The sequence below is a fragment of the Primulina huaijiensis genome, chromosome 10 (assembly GCF_012295235.1).
Source record: "Primulina huaijiensis isolate GDHJ02 chromosome 10, ASM1229523v2, whole genome shotgun sequence".
NCBI lineage: Eukaryota > Viridiplantae > Streptophyta > Magnoliopsida > Lamiales > Gesneriaceae > Primulina > Primulina huaijiensis.
Genome location: NC_133315.1, coordinates 1,059,161 through 1,081,113, shown reverse-complemented (window position 1 = coordinate 1,081,113; position 21,953 = coordinate 1,059,161). Strand labels below are relative to the sequence as shown.

Sequence of the window (21,953 nt, the reverse complement as noted above, 5' to 3'; positions counted from 1 at the left end):
ATGGCAGATTATACTGCACCATCACCACAGGAGATCAAGGCCCACTCACCTACTTGGGCAACACGCAGACTCCCTCTACCTCCGCCCACTCCACGATCGTACACTGATAGTGAGAACTGGAGAACAAGAAAATACAGAGAAACAATGGAAGAATCAATGAGGAAAAAATTAACGGCGTCTGAATTTTGTGTAGAGAAAAACCCTTTCAATCGCCTCCCGAAAGAGCTGATAGTGACCATCTTCGACAAGATTTCGGATGCTAAATGTCTATGCATTTGCTCTTTGGTTTCCAAGAACTTTGCGTCTCTTGTTCTTCAAACTCATGTGGTGTTTGTGGAAATGCCAGGTGTGTTTAAAGCTTGCACCTGCCACCGTGATCCTGCGGCCGTACGGCCGTCTCGTCTGGTGCTCTCTCTTCTTCGGAATATCCCTTATTTTCTGTTCAAGCCTCTGATAGCCCTGTGGACGCTTCTCAAATATCGATTCAGGAGGGGAGGCGAGACTGCTTTGTCGAATCCGGGCATCATGAACTTTCTGATGAAATTTTCTTGCGCCGACTCCATAATCATTAACTTTTCTCTCGGCAGTGTCTACCAGCTGAGATTTGAGCCTCTGCTCAGGTGGAAATATGGGTCGTCAGGGTTCATCTTCATATCCGCCAAGAATCGTGTTGCATCGACTGATGAAAATATAGGTGATTCCAGTGTCCAAACTGCAAATGATTTAGCCATGGAGGAAATCATTCTCTCGCTTCTTTTGGTGGGACAACACATCTTGGATTCCATTTTGAGGGTGACTCTTATACGCAAGATTATTGCTGGTCTTCAAAACATAAAAAATGTTGTGGCAGTGGATTATATGAAACAGGGTAGAGTTGTTCTTGATGAAGAGGGGATTGCGGGTTTGAAAGAGAAGAATCCATTGGATGACAGGTTCTGCCTAAAGCTGTGGAAAGCTCCTGTGGTGAAACTGCCACTTTCTGGATGCATAATGAAAGAGGTGAGCCTTATCTTGTTCAGACAAATTGAATGTTGCGATACTTTAGTGGCAGAAAATTCGTTTGAAGAAGAAGAGTACCATGAACTTGCCATGATTTTGGTGAAGAAAGAAGCTAGTTTTGAAAAGATTGTTTCACTTTCAGATACTTCAAGTAATTAGTTTGGGGCAAAAAGAAAAGGTTGAATTAGAGAACTGTTTGATGATAGGTAGACTGGATGTTCCATTTTCAGGATGTTTGTTTAATCTGTAAATGAAAATATGAAATTTCTGCACCTTCAGTTAAGTTTCCACGAATTTAAGGTCTTTTAGTTGCGCCATATATAAGTCTTTATCAATGTTTTCTTTAAACAAAACAATCCTTATCATCTTAATTGAAATCGTAACTTATCAACGTGTACATTTAGCAAATGTGAAGAGATTTGTGGTCCTCAGGTTGAAGAGTTCTGTTACTGGTAACACATACTTTAGGGAAGTGGTATGCTTTTCTTTCGACTTCTTCTCAGGATAACCTATCGTTGAGTAATTATAATGTTTCAAGCGTTTTAAACTCAGATTCTGCTAATGGAATCTGCAGTATTATATTAGATGGCAGCATCTTTAGCTAAATGTCACTTGAGGTACTCCCTTGATTTATTCGCGGAAAGAACTCTATTAGATTAATGTCTTTGGTGCTGATTCTATTTATTCTAGGAGATCTGTTCGTTGCACAAGGCATTATCAGCCCCTTAGTATTGCTAATCGAGACTGCGAACTGCTTCCTTACATCAGTTTTTCGCAAACCAGGACTGTAAACAGCCTCACGAGCGAAAACTCTTTCTTTTGATACATACTCTCCATTTAAAAGAAGGGCCCTGCTTGTGCCAATGCAGCCAGTAGGTGTTGGCATCACAGGCATAAAATCTCTTTGGTTAATGGTCATTTTTAATCGTTTCACACTGTCAGTTATATGTCAAGCGTTGGCCAATTTTATTCCCCTTCACATGCATAAATTACATAGGAAACACCAATTAACTGTTACAGAACAGCTCCAACTATTTATTTTGTCTTGATTCAAGATTCTATACATTATGAGGTTGGCTAATCTTAACATCATGTTTTTGCTTCATGAACCACGTTCAATTTGTAGCAAATAAGCAATGCCCTCTATCCATACCTGCGGAATTGTTTCAATGACTTAACCAGCTAACTTCATCTGCTCCAACTATTACAGAACAATAGTTACAGCTCCAACGATTTATTTTTTCTTGATTCAAGATTCTATACATTATGAGGTTGGCTAATCTTAACATCATGTTTTTGCTTCATGAACCACGATCAATTTGTAGCAAAGAAGTAATACCTTCTATCCATACCTCCGGAATTGTTTGAATGACTTAAGCAGCTAACTTCATCTGCTGCAGCTTTTTGCTTCATTAGAGTCAAATTCACTTCCCCCTATTTGTTTCTTTATTTATTTTATCCATGTTGCATGGGGGAAGCTAGGCATGTGAAGAAAGAACTTGAGGGATGCAGATGGATAGTATTTGTATGCTTTGTCTGACATTGACAAGCTTGCTTTACAATCTTGCAACCTTCGAGTACACTCAATTTTAGATCTTACTTAAGTTTTCTGTGCAGACTAGCATTATTTTGATAATTCATGTCTAAAGAAAACTGTGTTCAATGCAATTATATTAATCTCTGATATATTAGAATGGTCATACAAATTTAATTTGAAATGAATTATTTTATGGTATATTGATGTTGCACTTTGGTATATTGGAATGGTCATTAAACTAGTATTCCAAGCCATCACTTTGAGTTTTGTAGGAGGCACACTTGTCCTGGCTGAACTTGTCCTCCCCTCAGGCCAAGATCCCTGAACTTGCAATAGATTCCAGTGTCCAAATTGCAACTGATTTAAGTCTTTAACAATAGAGGAATTCATTATCCTGGTTGCTCTGATGCGACATCACTTCCTTGATTCCATGTTGAGGCTGGCCCATGTACACGATATTTGTTGTTCTTCCAATCATGAAAGAAGAGATTCCATGGAAAGGTGATGACAAAGTCAGGTTGAAGATGTGGAAAGCTCATGTGGTGAAAATGCCCGCCAAAAAAAACTCAATTAGCGACAATTTAAATTTACCTTAACGGTTTATAAAAGCTGCTGCACTTAAATACATAACGGCTACGGAATTTATAAATTAAATTCCATCGTAAATTCGAAATTTAAAAAACCACCATGGTTTGTGACAGTTTTATTCAAATCATTTTTCAGAGATGTTCACATTTTTCTTTGGTATCAATGAGTTTGTTCACAGACTAAAATATAGTTTATAGAATCATACATTTGAAGAATTTGTTATCATTATTTTGTTTTTATCATGATATAAGAAAAACTCTATTAATTTTTTTAAAAAATATTTAATATGCATAAAAAAAATTAACAAAGATTTTAAAAATAAGCTAAAATTTCTATAGGTAAAATCTTGTAAATTACTTAACTGAGAATTACAATTTACAAAAATTTAAAAATTATTCCACGAATTTAATTACATATTAGTTTACCGTACCCAAATATCATTTTACATTAATAATTTTGATATTGCAATTGCCCAAATCTATATATAATTCAAGATAACAAAGTTTTATTAATTCAAAATTCTTAACTAACGAATTTTTCAATATTTAAATTCTCAATAACAAAGTTTTGTTAATTCAAAATAAATTAGTGGAGCAGAGTTTATTACAATTTGTAATAATTAAACCGTACGTCTCTTTACAAACTATGATGGAATAAACATATATAAAATTTATGTGCATTTGAAAATTACATTTTGTACCCTAAACACACACGACAACCATTTTTGATACACATGGAATCAGAAAATTGGATCAAATCATTTTCTCATGTTCAAATCATTCGATCCAAATACAACATTATATTATATTTGTCGCAAATAGCATTCTTGAAATATATATTTCTTGATTAATTGTTCGACAGGGGTGCTCTTTTTGAAACTGGTCTTTTCCAAGTAAACAAATCAAATGGATAGGAACTTTCAACAAAGCACCACAAGAATTTGTATCTCGAATGTCAGGTAGCAAGAATGAATTCATATACAGCCAAAAACTATGCATCATTCTAGATTCTAGCATTAAACTTTTCCGAACAATAGCCACATCCATGTCAAGAATTACCTCCCCATTTACAGTGACTCACCATTATGATTCCATTGTCGATCTGGGGACGATAATATCCGGGATCACACACTCGCATAGGGGCCCCAAGAACATACTTTTCGATGTTTTCAATATCTGGTTGGCTCCTAGTTGTTTCGGTGGTTTCTGTTACCAGGCAGCCAATGAAGATGGTATTTATTTTACTGGATATGACCCTCCAAATTACCGGCAAAAAAAATATGATCGGCTGGATTTACTGCTTCATTTTATCACTACAAAAATGGAGCATCAAACAACTCAACTCAACAATTGCAAGGCATTAATTTAACAAAATTTAGTCAAAAGTCTATTCAAATTTCTCAACAAATTCGACTAGCATAATAAATAACAGTCATCACTCACTGCATCGTATCACAAAGATGTCACTGAAGCAAACTCCTCAGGACCTCAACACAGCAAACAGATCAAACTCATGTTACTAGCTACACTAAAACAAATTGAAGTTCACTTAGTTATCAATAGATCAATCAATAACTAGACAAAACTCAAAGATCAACACACCATCATCATCATTCCATAAGATTCCTCCATAAAATCGATATTTCTTTTCTTTTAGCAGATAAGACGTCCTTTCAAAAGTCAAAAACAAGCATGTACTGTATTTATATAATAAACTCTACCAAATAATCATGCTATCATCATCATGATCGGGAATTATTAGAAGATTACATATAATTTCACCAAACACTGTTATACACACCATATGATACAATTTAGGTATCATAAGTATTCTTATATACTTACCTTTGGAGTTTCAGTGTCATGACACCACACATCAACACCTGAGCATATCATCTCGGCCATTGCTCCAACATGTGAGAAATTACAACATCCTTACAGGAATCCACATCACCATCTATATTCGACATCACCTAATTTATATAATTCATTGGGTCAGAATCTCATATGTAAAATAAGCATGACCACATATTGGCACCTTTAGAATATCCAATATCTTTGCAGAAAGTTAATATTCATATGATGAGAAAAAGACCTGATATGTTTCAGTCGTTATCAAGTACCACCCATACGGTACAAAAAGTTCTCATGCACCTCAGTAGCATACCATTACCCTTAATAACAGAAACAACATCATCATCATAACTGTCCACATTATCTAGACACAATGGACAAAACAAAATTCACACAACACAATAGAACATCACGCTGGGGACAAACATATGTTGCAAGAGACACTTTACCTTCTCTTCATGTTTTTAACTATCATCTTGCAATTTCAATGGTCAATGATAATCCAACATATATTGTATCAAGTCAACACAACGAACACACAATTAAAGAATTTAATAAACATATTTTCGCATAAGAAGACCATATAAATGTATAGATATGCACAATTAATATTGACCTCCAACACCTAAATCAAAGATCCTAACCATCCCAGACATCTAACCACTGCTCTAATACCACCTGACGTAGAACCCGAGGTTGATCTCGCACTAACCACACAACTAACAAATTCTAGTTGGTAGTAACTGATAATTATTTATAATTTGTGCTTTTTTTAAACAAATATTTTATATTTCGTCTGGCATATTTTTCCCACACATTACACACACACACACATATATATACATACCTTGCTATTTTTTTAACAGAAAATATAAAGAATAAACTACATTTTTAGTATCATTAATTATACTCAACACTTAGTAGCATGGCTCTACCCTGGTTTCCGTTATGCCATGATACAACCTATCTACCGCTACCAACATCTAACATGTTACCTGAAAAACAAATCCCTTAAGTGAACTAATGGCCAATATGTTCATAATCAAACATGTATAGGAATTAAACAACTGTAGATAATCACACGAAGAACCATAAGCCAATTATCAACTCATATCCTGACATCAGAGTAACTTCAACCATTATTTAGCTAACACATCACATGAAGGACCATCACCCAATTATCAACTCGTATCCTGACATCAGAGTAATTTCAAAAATTATTTAGCCAGCACATCACATGGAGACCATTATCAACTCATATAATGACATTAGATTAACTTCAATCATTATTTAGCTAACACGTCACAGGAAAGACCGTAGCCAATTACCTGAGATAAGAGTAACTTCCATCATTATTTAGTTAAAACATTCCACAAAGGATCGTAAGCCAATTATTTATGCTGTGAAACCAACAATAATACTCTCATGCCTCTATATATCATAATCACAATCAATATATGCGACTAAAAATGCATCCACATCAACAACTCGTACCCAAACATATGGCCCCCTGGTCAGAATCACAACAACATCATGTCGCTCCAGATACATTATCCACTGACTGACAAATACGATCACCAACAGGATACATCATCCACCGGCTAAACAAAATCAACCACATGGCATCAACATGATATCAAGTCAGATACATCATTCACTGGCTAATTACACTCCACCGGCTCTCTTTAGATAACAACTCATTGGCTTTGCCAGATCAACAATCATACCATCCATTCATGTCTCTTTAGCCTCATAATTACCGCCATATACATGTCATTTGACGACAAAACTCATATATTTACCAATCCTGCAATATTTCCAATCACACCTAGTCAATTACTATTTATACAATACATTAGTGATAACACTTAATCAAAGCAACATAGTTTCAATCATTTCCAACAAAGAAAATTATGGTTAAGGTATTAGAATATAACATCATTTTAGAATGGCTCCAAAAAAACGCGAGAGTTTGCAAACAATGAAGGGACAACTTTACCACTAAATTTGACAATGCTATAGGCAAGCATCAATCCCTCCCGACATCGCAATTTATTATAATAATTTCTATGGCGTCATAGCTCAAGACTGCCCAAAACCAGTACAAAGTGAATAATAAATCAAGAGCTTCATTAATTCTTCAATGCATATTTGCAATTCAGGAATAAACTGATATAATTCAAGAGTCCAATTCATATAAAGTTCTAGCCCAATTTTCATTCGTTCAGTAAATAAGCTTTAATTTTATCCATAAGCTGGTACAAATTCAAAGAGAAAAATAATATATACACGTGAATCCGAAGGCCTTCACACATTTTGACCTCATATTATTTAGATCTGGGAAATTACATAGATCAATCATTTCAAATTTTATAAACAAAATCAAAACCCAGCAACAGCAGATAATTGGTAGGCACGTAAGACTAAATTCAAAGATGACATTGATTGCATATATTGAGTGTTAAACTGAAAAGTCATTCAAGAGTAAACAACAGACCTGACAAAAGGCTGCATCAATAAAAGCAAGACCATGCAGCATTGCCAATGGAGTAGGGACATTTAGCCATCCAATCAGGGTACACAAGAATCAAGTTTTAGTGAGAAATTGTGATGTTAACTGCTTCTCTTGTATTCAAACATGTGATAAAATGAATTTTCTTGCACGTGATATCCCTATCATTCCATTCAACAAGATTCTTGAAGGTAGTAAGAGGCACGATGAAATTTTTTTAGATTGTTTAAACAGCAGAAAGCTCTAATTTTCTTTTGTTTTCCCCTCTGGTGCTTCGTTACATAATCTTACCAGAGAACTGATCTTGAAGAAATATTTAGCAGTATCTATACAGCTAAACTGTCAAAGAATGTTGGTTACAAGCTAGCAGAGAACATTAGCAGCCAAAACTTCTCCATCCAACTTCATTTTGCAGCTTTGGTTCAAGTTGTCAAACGAATCAAACCAATGCACAAAAATTATGGACATATAAAACCAATCATCAAGTCTTTTGCTCACATCCTCTCCGAAAATGTATTTTTCAGATTAATCCCGACTGAGACGAAGGCCTCTTGCCCTAGTGCTCATCAATGGGAAGTTGCTTTTGCAATTGCATGTCAAATCAATGACCTCAATTCCATAGCCAAAGGCAGGCGGATCAAAATATACGTTTTGACAACAAACTGAGCAGCAACCAAGAGAGATAAAAAATCTCATGCTCGTTTGATTTCGATGTAATAACACTGCCAAACTCAAGAATATCAGGATCAAACTGGGGTAACTGGCTCTAAATAACTGTAACCAGGAACTTTTTGAACTCCTTTGTCTCTCATTTTGTCTCTCAAATGAAATATATCCAACCATCTATCAGCTTCTGCATACATGTGGGACAAAAGCACATAGTTACCAGCACTCTGAGGCTCAAACTCAAAAAGTCTACGGGCTACGTCCTGACCTAAATCAATATCACAATGCAGCCTGCAAGCCCCAAGAAGAGCGCCCCAAGCACCAGCATGAGACTCAACCGGCATTGACCGTACGAGCTCGTAAGCAGCCTTGAGCTTTCCTGATTTTCCAAGAATGTCGACCATACACGCATAATGATCGGGAGATGGATTAATAGAATATTCTCGAATCATCAGGTCAAAGTAACGGCATCCATCATCAACAAGGCCAGCACGACTGCAAGCTGTCAAGATAACGGTGAAGGCCACAGCATCAGGTCTTATGCCTTCATCCAACATCCTGTCGAACAGTTGCACTGCTTGAGCACCACTACCGTGTGTGGTCAATCCCTGTATCATGGAACAAAAAGAAATCAGGTCATGTCTAGGCATCTCCTCGAACAAAAAAGTTGCTCTCTCCATATTCCCACATTTTGCATTCATATCAACAAGAGCTGCAGCAACATGAGGTCTTTTAAAGTCAAAGGAACCATTGCTCATATATGATTCAATCCATTTTGCTAGCTCCAAGGACCCCAATTGGGAACAAGCAGACATTAAGCTCACCATTACAAATTCATCAGGTTTCACACCAGCAGACAAAATTTCACCAAAAACATTCATGGCCGCACCAGGCTTTCCATTCTGTACATACCCTGAGATCAAAGCAGACCATGAAACCAAATCCTTCTCAGGCAACTTATCGAACAACGCCCTTGCAGCTGCCATATCACCCGCTTTGGCATATCCATCAATTAAAGTTGTAAATGAAACCTCATCCTTGGAAGGCATCATGTCGAAAAGCTTTCTTGCACTATTTAAATCACCAAACTTCACCAACCCCTTAATCATCGAGTTCCAAGCCACCTCATTCCGCTTCGGCATTTTATCAAACACACGTCTTGCAGCTCCCAGGTTCCCAAAATTCAAATAACATGTCATCATCGCAGTCCAAGAAACCTCGTTTTTTATACGCATTCCATCAAACAACTTACGAGCACATTCAATCTCCCCACATTTTCCATAAAAATCGATCAAGCTGGACCCAACAAACACATCGCTTTCACTTCCACACCTCAACACCACCCCGTGAACAACCCTCCCCTCCCTGAGACCCAAATTTCTAACACATCCCTTAATCAAAGAAGTAAATGTATATTCATCCGGAGCCACATTTAAAGCCCTTCTCATCCTTCTAAAGAACAAAAAACAATCATTAAGGGAAATACTTTCACACTGCGCTTTCATCATGGTGTTCCAGAGGTAAATATTTGGATCGGAAACGCAGACGAAAAGGCTGGTGGGATAAGAGAGATTGGTGGGCATTATGCTGGTGCAGAGAGAAATGAACAAGGTGATTAAGAAATGATCTTGATCGTAACCTCTACGGATGATGTGGGAATGAACCTGGTTGAGATCTTTGATCGTCTTGCAGGCTTTCAGAAGGGGTAACACAGCTGACGATGGGTTTCCCAGGAGCATCTTACTCCACAAAATTACAACTTTTACACTCTGGAACAAAACCCTAAATCAACATTAAAAATTCTTATATCACAATGCTTTGTCGATCCATTGCATAACCAATCGAACAGACAGCATTACCTGGTCGAATACAAGAAATTAATACCTCCTTGTCTCCCAACAACACAATCCAACCAAAAATCCGAAAAAAACACCAAAATAAAACTAAGTTCCAACCTTATCATTGTAATTCAATAAGGAAATAAGGTTGAGACTTGGGATTGTCAAGTTTTCAAGATTTCAGCTGTTCAAACAATTTTATCTTTTAAATTTTATACACATCTTTTTTTAAAAAAATTACCCCCAATCTAATCAAATCTAATCTAACAATCTAACAATAACAATTACAAAAACAAAAACAAAGATATAAATATATGATTTTTAATCGTGAATTTTCTAACATACTCTTGTTCATTTAATTTAGCAAATTAAATCAATAGTTTTTTTATGGGTTTTTTTGTAATTTAATGTATATTTTAAATGCCTTTAATATTAATGTGAATTTTCTAATATACCCTTGTTCATTTAATTTAGCAAATTAAATCAATAGTTTTTTATGGGTTCTTTTGTAATTTATTGTCTATCTTAAATGTCTTTGAATATTAATTCATATTAATTTATCAATTTACCCATTATTTTTCTTTGTTGCTACTAAAATTTGTTATTAAAATGAGTGTATTTTTTTATGATTGCTAATGATATATGATGAATTTATATATATAAAAACTATTTTTCACATTTCAAAATAACAAAATTGTTATTTAATATTACTCACTTATTAAATATACTAAGTTATATTAACCAATTCATGGTGTATTATTACTATGATTGTAATTTAATGGAACATAGGTGAGGGCATAGGGTGGTCATCTTAATAATTAATATTTGTGTTTAAATTATTATTAATAATTAAAATTACTGTGTTCGATGAAATTATTTGATCAGTGAAAATAAATTTGATTTAGAGAAATGATTTCTAGAATGTAAAATAACATCCATATCATATTTGTTAGGTGCAATAATTGTTTATGCAAGGTAGAACAATCGAAATGTGACGTTTGAGTTGTTTTACGATTTTAAAATATTTTAGTTAACGTTACATTGTTACCCCGGTTATAACTTTTGGTAAAGCGATATATTTTTTGTAGCTTAATTGTTTTTTGTAATATTCGACAGTACTCAAAATATTGTTTTTCTATATATTACTTTTTAATGATTATATATATTTTGTGTGTGATATAAATATATTCTAAATTAGTTTTAGAATTATGTGAATATATGCATTTTTTTTTTTATATTTTTATGATGTTATGACTTAAATTTTTTAAAAACATTTATTAACATTTGATATATTAATATATGTATCTAAAAATTACGATGTGTCTCATTAGTTTTTTTTAAAGGAAAAAATACCGTTATATTTTGGACTTTTTCGATTATGAATTATTTTGAATTTTTTTTGCCTCCTTAATAAAATATATATCTACTCCCTTATTTCGAGAGAGTTTTTTTCTAAAATATTATCTGCTCTTGAATTTTCTTGTATTTTCTCATAATTTTTATTTCAAGTAATTATATCAATAATTTTAAAATTAATATATACATCATATCTATTTTAATCACTCTATTTTTTTCCACTTGTTTTTAGACCCAAATCGTGAACGACTCAAATAAACAAAACAAGAAGATCATAGTAAAAAACACACAAGTATCAAAGAGATTAATCAAAATCAAATCTGACGATGAAAAGAAACATAAAAATTAAATATGATGTTATGATTGCTGAATTTAATCGAAGAAAAATAAGCTGTGAAATAATATATGTTATTGAATAATTTGTGAAAAATTATGTTTCTACGTTCATTTGCAACTTTAGAATCAATATTCATAACGTACTTAAGTTCGTTACCCACGTGCAACGCACGTGTTTTGCTACTAGTCTCAAATATATATAGGTTTGTCAAAACTTTTCAAACATAATTCACTGGAAAAAAAATGGCAAAAACTTGTGTGAGACGGTCTCACGGTCGTATTTGTGAGACGGATCTCTTATTTAGGTCATCCATTAAAAAATATTACTTTTTATTGTGAATATGAGTAGGGTTGACCCGTCTCACAGATTAAGATCCGTGAGACTATCTCACATGACCCCACTCAAAAACAAAATATACAAAAAAAAAATTTATTTTATCCTTATTCAACGGACTAACTAAATTAATCACAGAAATACAAATTAAATAACTAAATTAATTACAAGAACACAAAGTAATCAGAACAAGTGAAAATGAAAGCAATCATATATATGGTGTACTTATTATCCGCGCGAGCTTCAAAGGTTGGACCTTTCAGTCCAAAATTATTAAGAAATAAATATCTTTTTTATTGATACGAGTGTTGAGTGAAGGAGGATTGGGAACCTAACAAAAATCCCTAATTTCTTCGAATAAGTTCGAGATTTGAATTTCATGGCTCGTCCTTGTATTTTCTGGTTAAATTAAATTATACCATTTTTATCAACGATATTTGATAGACTCCAACCATCGACAACACTTCGTGATATCATTTCTCCAATAGATTTTTATGGATTTTCCAAAAAGTATAATTGGATATATCTAAAACTTGTGGTCGGAATGTGTGTTAACAAGTGAGACTTCCATAATACTTTTTCCTGTTATTAAAAAATAACGTAAATATTACTTTGTAACGTCAAGTGTAGACTATGATATCATTTGAAATTGTATTGTAACATAAAATTAATGTATGATTGAAGAATTATGTGTTTTAGAGATAAATGTTTTGTGCGGTGTTGTAACATCTAACACGACATGCAGCAGAATAATTCAACACGCAAAATTTTACATAAATAAATCCAAACTTTCTATCACCAAAATGAGCAAATAACTATGGATACAAACTCTATGAAGCCAAAATTTTGTTCAACCAACAATTCTCAAAACAACACTTCAATTAGGTGTTATGGTTAAGCTTCTTCGACACTCAACGACAACACAATAATAACCCTTGACTCGAGCACTTGATTTCTTTGGATTAAATTACCAATTCATGTTTGTGTTCTCTCTTACTTCGTCATATCTCTCTCTTAATTTTGCAGCCTCTATTCTTTTTTATATAAGATCTATTTGACCTACATATTATTCATTGAATAAGATATCTACAAAATATGAAAACAATAGTTTTATGAACAAATAAACTATTTTAAATAAATCTAGACTTAGTATTTATCCTATCGTTAATAACATTAATCTTAAAATACAAAACTCTATATTTGTATATAAAATATTATTAAAAAAATATAATCAAAGAATAAATAATGTCTTCCATGCCAAGACATTTGTCCTTTCAAACAGAAAGCAACACATCCTTCTCTTTCACACAAACATATGAGTTCTCGACCGGAAGAGCTCTTGTCGTTTGATATATAGGCAATTTTGCAGGGAAACTATCCAATATAGGTATTAGAGAAAGAAGGAACAATGCACAGAAATTTTCATTTAAATGCGTATTGAGTAGAGATCGAAAATGGTATAGACTGTTTGATACATTTTTCATCTTCCATTTTCGAAAAATGCCCACTACAGAACAGATTTAATCAAGCTCATTGCAATTTTGTTTTTGAAAGTCCTAGTTCTTGGGCCCTCCTTCCCATATTTGGTAACACGGGCCGAGACTTGGGCTTGTCCAAATGGATTACCTCCTGGGCTTAAGTTTTAGGTGCATGGATTTACACCTAATCCAATGCATCTGTACATGACTGTAGTATTATTAATTAAAAAATAAATAAATTTCACACAAAATGTTAATAATAGAATTCCTTAACTTTATTAAACTATAGTTTTTTTTTAAACAAAAATACCAACACAATCGATTACCATCATATGAACGTATTTGTGATCGTATGCATTAAGTGGTAATGTTTAATCAAAACAAATAAATACTGATTATCCAATAATAACTAAATTAATGCATTTCATCGACCAAAATGATTTCTTTATTTTCAACCTCTAACCATTCGAAGACAAAAAAATAAACTATTAAAAAAACATTTAATATGAAATTGTAATGTTTAATCTAAGATTATTTTATATGAATATAATATTAGTTTCATCAGCGGATAATTGAAATGGCAGTAATGGACTAAAACGGTTTAGAATTTTGTCGTGATTTATCAAACATTGTAGAGGACTAGACAAATGGGATTGTGTAAACAAGTTAATTTTGTACTAATGAACTTAACAAGGATAATTTGTGTCAATGACTAAGCTCTGTCAAAGGTTTTCAAAGGCTAACACGTGATCAGTTCTGTTAGTTGTCCCGCATCGGTTGGATAAATAACCTGGAAGTTGCATATATGGACTTGGACAATCCTCCCCCCTTGAACTAGCAATTGGGGTTGAGTTAGGTCCAAGTTTCAATATTAACATGGTATCAGAGCTCAGGTTCCACCGTTATGTGTTGGACTGCCTATAGTTAGGCCACCCGTTCTGCCCATAGTTGGGTCATTTGTAAACTTCACGCTCCAGATGTTCATTCCTGGGCGTGAGGGGTGTGTGTTAGTTGTCCCACATCAATTGGATAAATAACCTGGAAGTTGCATATATGGACTTGGACAATACTCCCCCCTTGAACTAGCTTTTGAGGTTGAGTTAGGTCCAAGTTTCAATTTTAACAAGTTCCAACAACAAACAAGTACACAGAAAATAAATGTTTTCAGAAGCTCCATGCAACAAAAGTGAAATTCTAAGATAAGAGATGTCAATGCAACCAACATTAGCCAGTTTATCATTTTTCCTCATAAAAAGTTATAATTGGTAGCTACAGCCAATTCTTCTAAGCCTCCGCCATTATCCTCGTGATCGCTTGGAAAAATTCTCCTTCTTCGCAAAAGTTTTGCACCACTAAATCATCTGAAACATCGTTTAATCTTACTAAATACAGGACCACATCCTTAAGTACAAATGCTGAGAACGGTACCTTCACATGATGTGCAGTCCAAATTTTTCCTCGAATTTTGACATCCTCCTTTGGCGACGTCCCTCTCATAAAATCGACGTGGCCTCCATCCACAACCATACGCCCATGCATCCAGGAATCCACTGCTGTAACTTCTTGTACGTTTGGAAGAACCTCAACAATCCTTCTTATATAACAAAGCCACAATTCACGATCAAATCAGGTATTTTCCAGCGAACCAATGGTTGCATCTACATCTTCTTCTGTTAAATCTTTATGAGCAATTACAGTGCAGTCACCCATGTCATCGTCATCAAACGAAAGAACACACTTCTTGGCAAAAAGGATTATGGACCCTTGCGGACCATATTTCCAGCGAAGCAAGGAATCGGGCATCTGCTTGGTATCGTTGGGATTAGTAGCATCGCAGAAGAATTCAATCTTTGCAAATCGAATCCTGGGAAAAGATTTTAGAAATTTTAGAAGTCCATGTGGCCAAACAGGGACTCTAGATTCCTGAATGCTAATGGAATACCGGATTTGGAGAGAAATGTGTTCGGTTTGAACAGCAAGCTCGCGGAAGCGTTTGAAAATGGATTTTGCATCACATAAGTTGAAATTTTTGATGATAATGTCGTCTGGTATATATCTGGTCATTTTAGAACTCCTTGCAATGTATAACCGTCAATGAAAAAGAATTAATTGCTAACTGATATCAATTTTTTAATGCTAAATTAAGCAAAACTCGCCTCTTAGCACAAGGGAAGGTGCAAGAAGTAAACGTGAGAGATGATTCATTCTCTATCTCAACACTTCTGAGAATCAAAATGCCTACAAACTGCTAGTTGATGTTAAATATGAATACTAATAAAGCATTATAATAGGAAGAGCAGCGATGCATTCATTCAATAAAAAACAGAGCTAAGGAGTTTCAATTAAGCATTGAAATTTTCAAAGCCTAAATTGTCGTTTAGTCTTGGACTATCTCAGGTGTAACTAAAGAAAATGATAACATAGAGAAAAGGATAATAAGTTTTCTTATTGAACTATGGAAACAACATAGAGAGTTTATATAGTTAAGGTTTACAATGAAAAATAAATAGACTAAAATATCCTTAGGCACTAATAAATATAATATAACTAATATGCCCCCTCAAACTCACGATGCTACAGCGATAAGCATTGAGAGTTTTTCAGACAAGAACCGGAAGCGCGAAGCCGAGAGTGCTTTTGTAAACATATTAGCAATTTGCAGATGAGAAGAAACAAATGGCAATGTGATGGTGCCGATCTGTAGGTGGTGGCGAGTGACATGACAATCAATCTCGATATGTTTGGTTCGCTCATGAAAAACTGGATTGTGTGCAATCTGAATAGCACTCTGATTATCACAATGTAAATGATTAGGGTGACAAAGAGAAATACCCATATCAGCAAGCAACCGGCGTAACTAAACGATTTCACAGGTAGTCAAGGCCATGTCACGATACTCTGCTTCTGTAGAAGAGCGAGATATGACATCTTGTTTCTTGCTCTTCCACGAAATAGGCGAGTCACCGAGGAAAATACAAAATCCAGTGGTCGATTTGCGATCCATAGGATCACCAGCCCAATCCGCATCAGAATAAGCACGCAGCTCTAACGAAGACGTAGAAGGGAACAAGTGACTATGAATCTGAGTGCCCCGAAGGTACCTGAGAATACGAAGAACGGAAGTCCCATTGAACTGTAGTAGGAGCAGTGACAAACTGACTAACCACATGAACAGCATGCGCAATGTCGGGTCGAGTCACAGTAAGATAAACCAAACTGCCTACAATGGTACGATAGAGACTAGAATCTGTCAAAGGAGTGCCATCCGACATAGAGTATATAACATTAGTCTCAAGGGGAGTATCAACAATCTTGTTATCAGTGAGTCGAGGACGCTCAAACAAATCAGCTATATACTTTGATTGAGATAAGAGATAGCCTTTTGGAGAATAGGCAACATCAATTCCCAAAAAATAACGTAGCACACCCAAATCTTTCATAGCGAAGCAACGTGCCAACTCAGACTTCAAAGACTCAATACCATCATAATCATCACCAGTAATTATCATGTACACGAGGTTTGGTGGATAGTCCCATCAGTAGCAAGTAACTGAGAAAAATTGTTAGAAGTGTATTCACCCCCCAAATCACACCGAAAACATTTAATGACAGAGGAATGTTGGGTATTCACAAGGGCTCTAAAGTTGTTGAATATGGTAAGGAAATCAGACATGTGTTTCATAAGATAAATCCAAGTATAACGAGTGAAATCATCAATGAACGAAACAAAATATCTGGAACCCCTTTTGGTGGATACAAGAGAGGGTCCTCACACATCAGAATGCACAAGATCAAATGGCGCAATTAAAAAAGAAATGCTTTTATAAAAAAGCAAGGCTGAAAATTTAGCCAGTTTACAACCACGACAATCAGAAATATCATGACTGACTAAATGACCTAAAACTCATGTACACAACAAAAACTTTAAACGAGACGCAGAAACATGACCCAAATGAGAATGCCAAAGATAAAAATCAGAAGACGAACAACTCAAACGAAAAGACGACAAATCCACACTAGAAGCAGCAATATATGATATTTGGAACTCATCCAAAACATAGACTCCTCCTTCCCTACAGCCTGTCCCAATCACCTTATGAGATTGCGGGTCCTGAACACAACAATTAGTAGAAATAAAAAGAACTGAGAGACCAGAAATCACACAATTGACCAACAGATGCAAGATTTAAGGTTAGACTAGGAATATGGTATACATCTGATAGAGATACACGGGATGTGCTAACAGAGCCAATTCCTACCAATGGCAGTGGAGTACCATCGGCGGTCATGACAGACAAAGAGGGAGCAGAAGTAACAGACGTAAAAGAATCAATATCAGGAGACATATGATGCGAAGCACCTGAATATAAGATCCAAAGGGAGACGATTTACCTGAATTAGCAGACAAAGACAAACCTTTAGGAGAGGAGGCTGACATGGCATGAGACTGTGAAGTAAGGAACCGCTGAAACTGCTCGAACATATATGGATCCAAAGATGGGGCAGCAACTGCATTGTTGGATTGAGGTGGGCGATATGGCCATGGAGCAGTCTGCGGCGGGCGTTGTTGTTGCGGTGGTCGTTGTTGCTGCTGTTTCTTGCCTTTACTGAGCAATTTTGGACACTGAGCCTTCCAATGACCTTTCCCCTTGCAGAGAGCACATTCATCCGAAGAGACCTTAGGAGCTGGTTTGTTTTGGTTGCTAGGCGGAGACTGTTGAGGAGCAGCAAAGACGGATGGAGTCGTAGGTGTGACAGGCACCTTATCTACCTTAGACTTAAGCTGAATCTCCTTTGCTAACAGTTCATTGACCACTAAATCAACAGATGGAAGAGGAGAATGATGTAGAATTGTCCTACGCAATCCCTTGAAATCATTCTGAAGGGCCATCAAAAACTGTACCAGACATTGTGCTTCTCTACGAGAAATACACGGTTCAAATGCTGGCAGCTCTGCAGACTCAATGAGAGCCAACAGATCCCAGAGATTAGTCATGGCAGAATAAAACTCTTGAATAGTCATATCATTCTGCTGAAGTGTGCGAATATCTGACTCCAATTGATACTGTTTGACGAAATTAGACTGCGTGTATAATCTAGCCAGATGATCCCATACCTCTTTAGCCATCTAATAATTAGCCAACTGAACATCAATGGAGTGAGTAACAGATTGTTAATACACATAATAATCTTCGAATTATCAGCCTCCCAATTGTCGACCAAGGCCGCATAATCGTTTGTCTTGTCGTCTATAGGTTTAACCCGCAAACCTGTAACATAGCTCCACATAGATTTTCCACGCAAAAAATTATTCATAATATAGCTCCAATACGTGTAGTTTTTACCATCCAATTGAATACTAATCGACTGATGGGAATCATCCTTACGACTAGCTATAATGAAAGAGACCCAGAGACGAAATCTCCAAATCTGAAATCTTTGAATCAACAGAATTTGAAATCCCCAAATAACCAAATCAACAGAGTCGGAAATCCAAAATTGACAGAATCCAATCAAACAAACTCGAGCGAGAACAAATCAAAGTGAAAAATCTGAAAATCCAAAAATCCCAAACCTCAAATTGCAGTCCCGTTTTTTCCTAACCAAACACTCTTAGAAAAAAAAAGATTTCCACCCTTCAAAATGTACCTCTATATGTTCTAAACCAACTGTCAAAATTTCAAGACGATCCAACGGCTGAAACATAAGTAATCGCAATTCTCATCTCGCTGCTCTTGAAAATTCTGAAAATCCGAAAAAATCCCCTTTCTTGCCTCTTCTCTCTGCTTTTTATTTCAAATCCGAGAAACATAATTCAATCCCCAATAACTATAGACTGGATTAACAGTATCTCAAAACATCAAACAAATTCATAGCCGCCTCTGATACCATGATAACGTAGAGAAAATGAGAATATGGTTTCTTATTGAACTATGGAAACAACATAGAGATTTTATATAGTTAAGGTTTACAACAAAAAATAAATAGACTAAAATATCCTTAGGCACTAATAAATATAATATAACTAATAGAAAATACACCTTTTGAGAATTTGTTTGTTTTTTCGTATAATTAGTATCACAGTAATCGGATGAAGAACAAGTATAGCAGCAATTGGTTGACACCGAAAATTTTACTTACATCTACGGAGACATTATTTGTTGTGTATATGATGTTAGAATGAATCACCAATGAACTTTAGATATGAAAAACTTGATTTGTGAAACAAAACACTATTATTAAGATCAAGTTTCTGGAGAAACAAAGCAACAATGAATTTCACTCAGCTTTTACCTATCTCAAGATACAGAAAAACTCTCTTGAATTCACTCAGATTACTTTCTCCATCTCACACTTAAGATGATTCATTTACCTCGATCTCGAATTAAACCAGCTTTACGCGTCACTCATGATTGTTGTTGTATGAATAATCGAATGAGATACAGATCAAAATACAATGAACAAAGGAAGCTCGATTNATAGTTATTGGGAATCGAATTATGTTTCTCGGATTTGAAAAGAAAAAGAAGAGAGAAGAGGCAAAAAAGGGAATTTTTTCGGATTTTCGGAATTTTCAAGAGCAGCGAGACGAAAATTGCGATTACTCATGTTTCAGCCGTTGGATCGTCTTGAAATTTTGCCATTTGGTTTAGAACATATAGAGGTACATTTAGAACGGTGAAAATCATTTTTTTTCTAAGAGTGTTTGGTTAGGAAAAAACGGGACTGCAATTTGAGGTTTGGGATTTTTGGATTTTCAGATTTTTCACTTTGATTTNCGATCCAACGGCTGAAACATGAGTAATCGCAATTTTCGTCTCGCTGCTCTTGAAAATTCCGAAAATCCGAAAAAATTCCCTTTTTTGCCTCTTCTCTCTTCTTTTTCTTTTCAAATCCGAGAAACATAATTCGATTCCCAATAACTATAGACTGGATTAACAGTCTCTCAAAACATCAAACAAATTCATAGGCGGCTTTGATACCATGATAATGTAGAGAAAATGATAATATGATTTCTTATTGAACTATGGAAACAACATAGAGAGTTTATATAGTTAAGGTTTACAACAAAAAATAAATAGACTAAAATATCCTTAGGCACTAATAAATATAATATAACTAATAGAAAATACACATTTTGAGAATTTGCTTGTTCTTTCGTATAATTTGTATCACAGTAATCAGATGAAGAACAAGTATATCAGCAATTGATTGACACCGAGAATTTTACATACATCTACGGAGACATTATTTGTTGTGTATATGATGTTAGAATGAATCACCAATGAACTTTAGATATGAAAAACTTGATTTGTGAAACAAAACACTATTATTAAGATCAAGTTTCTGGAGAAACAAAGCAACAATGAATTTCACTCAGCTTTTGCCTATTTTAAGATACGGAAAAACTTTCTTGAATTCACTCAGATTACTTTCTCCATCTCACACTTAAGATGATTCATTTACCTCGATCTCATATTAAAGCAGCTTTATGCGTCACTCATGATTGCTATTGTATGAATAATCGAATGAGATACAGATCAAAATACAATGAACAAAGGAGGCTCGATTCTGATCTTGTTCGATTTTGAGCAACAACGCTAAATACTATCTGAGTTGAAATTGAACTGCTGCACTGTTGGTGATTTTGTAATGGGCGAGCGCATGATTTGGTTTTCGCGCTTGATTTTGTTAGTTTATTTATTGGTTGTGTTAGGATTTACTGGTACAGCTTCACACGCGACGACAATTAGTCAAGGCGGTTTTACTTGTAGCCAAAGCAGGAGCCACGTGCTCAAATATTTTTATATGTTAATCTTAGAAAGAAATTTAAATTTATTTTATATTATCTTGGTTTAAAATATTAAAAAAATTCGAAGTTTAAAATCATAGATCGGATGACTCAATTATTTTCACTCTGCTGGTGCTAGTAGAATCTCGAAATTCTACTGAATTATTAATATGTTCAATGCTCAAGGTTTAAAAACTCACTCGAGTTTGAGTTTCCAGTAGTATGACTGGAGGGAAGGATGATTTCTTGCACAGTGAAGTGACGGAAAGTTCAGTCGGGTGCAAAACATAACAACACATGGGGCCCACTGCTATACATGTCGTTACTTGATCTGGCGGGTTTTGATCTCCNTTATACCGTCGCTATTGGCGACGGGTTTAAATACACCGTCGCCGATTTAAAACTAGCAACGGTTGAAAATAACCGTCGCGAAATTTAGCGACATATAAGCATTAATCGTCGCTATATTTAGCGACGGTTTTCTTATACCCGTCGCAAGGTTTTACATCGGCGACAGTTTATTATAAAACCGTCGCTAGTAGCGACGGTTTAAATACAAACGTCGCTAATAGTCTATAAATATCCGCATTTCCTTCCCATTTCTTCACAACACTCAGAATTTTTCTCACGATTTTAAGATTTTAGTTTCGATTTAGTGTACTTT

General features: G+C 35.1%; 3 protein-coding genes and 1 long non-coding RNA gene across 18 annotated transcripts; 2 read left to right on the top strand and 2 right to left on the bottom strand.

Annotated features, from left to right (window-relative positions):
- LOC140986560 (F-box protein At4g18380-like) lies at positions 1-1,158 on the top strand. Its single transcript, XM_073454855.1, has one exon. The coding sequence runs from the start codon at positions 1-3 to the stop codon at positions 1,156-1,158; it is 1,158 nt and encodes a 385-aa protein (XP_073310956.1).
- Positions 1,159-4,041: 2,883 nt separating this feature from the next.
- On the bottom strand, positions 4,042-12,259 carry LOC140986078 (putative pentatricopeptide repeat-containing protein At5g37570). 14 transcript variants are annotated; one of them, XM_073454058.1, is made up of 5 exons: positions 7,475-10,223; positions 6,306-6,784; positions 5,219-5,297; positions 4,969-5,096; positions 4,042-4,436 (listed from the first exon to the last, which is right to left on the bottom strand). In XM_073454058.1, exon 1 carries the CDS (start codon positions 9,892-9,894, stop codon positions 8,236-8,238), a length of 1,659 nt encoding a protein of 552 aa, XP_073310159.1. In that variant the 5' UTR covers positions 9,895-10,223; the 3' UTR covers positions 4,042-4,436; positions 4,969-5,096; positions 5,219-5,297; positions 6,306-6,784; positions 7,475-8,235. The 14 variants fall into 14 exon arrangements, with proteins under 14 accessions (XP_073310159.1, XP_073310161.1, XP_073310154.1 ...); XM_073454060.1 differs by having other exon boundaries at positions 6,472-6,784; XM_073454053.1 differs by having other exon boundaries at positions 4,969-5,297.
- On the top strand, positions 4,434-6,787 carry LOC140986080 (uncharacterized). The gene is made up of 2 exons (XR_012176895.1): positions 4,434-4,554; positions 4,621-6,787. It is a non-coding gene; the product is annotated as an uncharacterized lncRNA (long non-coding RNA).
- A 5,079-nt stretch (positions 12,260-17,338) lies between the features above and the next one.
- Positions 17,339-19,263, bottom strand: LOC140986636 (uncharacterized). 2 transcript variants are annotated; one of them, XM_073454943.1, is made up of 2 exons: positions 17,890-19,263; positions 17,339-17,608 (listed from the first exon to the last, which is right to left on the bottom strand). In XM_073454943.1, the coding sequence occupies exons 1-2, from the start codon at positions 18,623-18,625 to the stop codon at positions 17,592-17,594; spliced, it is 753 nt and encodes a 250-aa protein (XP_073311044.1). In that variant the 5' UTR covers positions 18,626-19,263; the 3' UTR covers positions 17,339-17,591. The 2 variants fall into 2 exon arrangements, with proteins under 2 accessions (XP_073311044.1, XP_073311045.1); XM_073454944.1 differs by having other exon boundaries at positions 17,914-19,263.
- Between the last annotated feature and the right edge of the window lie 2,690 nt (positions 19,264-21,953).

What these genes read in the sequence shown, in the direction of transcription:
- LOC140986560 (XM_073454855.1), top strand. Translation starts at nt 1, where the DNA reads ATGGCAGATTATACTGCACCATCACCACAGGAGATCAAGGCCCACTCA.
- LOC140986078 (XM_073454055.1), bottom strand. Translation starts at nt 9,894, where the DNA reads ATGCTCCTGGGAAACCCATCGTCAGCTGTGTTACCCCTTCTGAAAGCC.
- LOC140986636 (XM_073454943.1), bottom strand. Translation starts at nt 18,625, where the DNA reads ATGGCTAAAGAGGTATGGGATCATCTGGCTAGATTATACACGCAGTCT.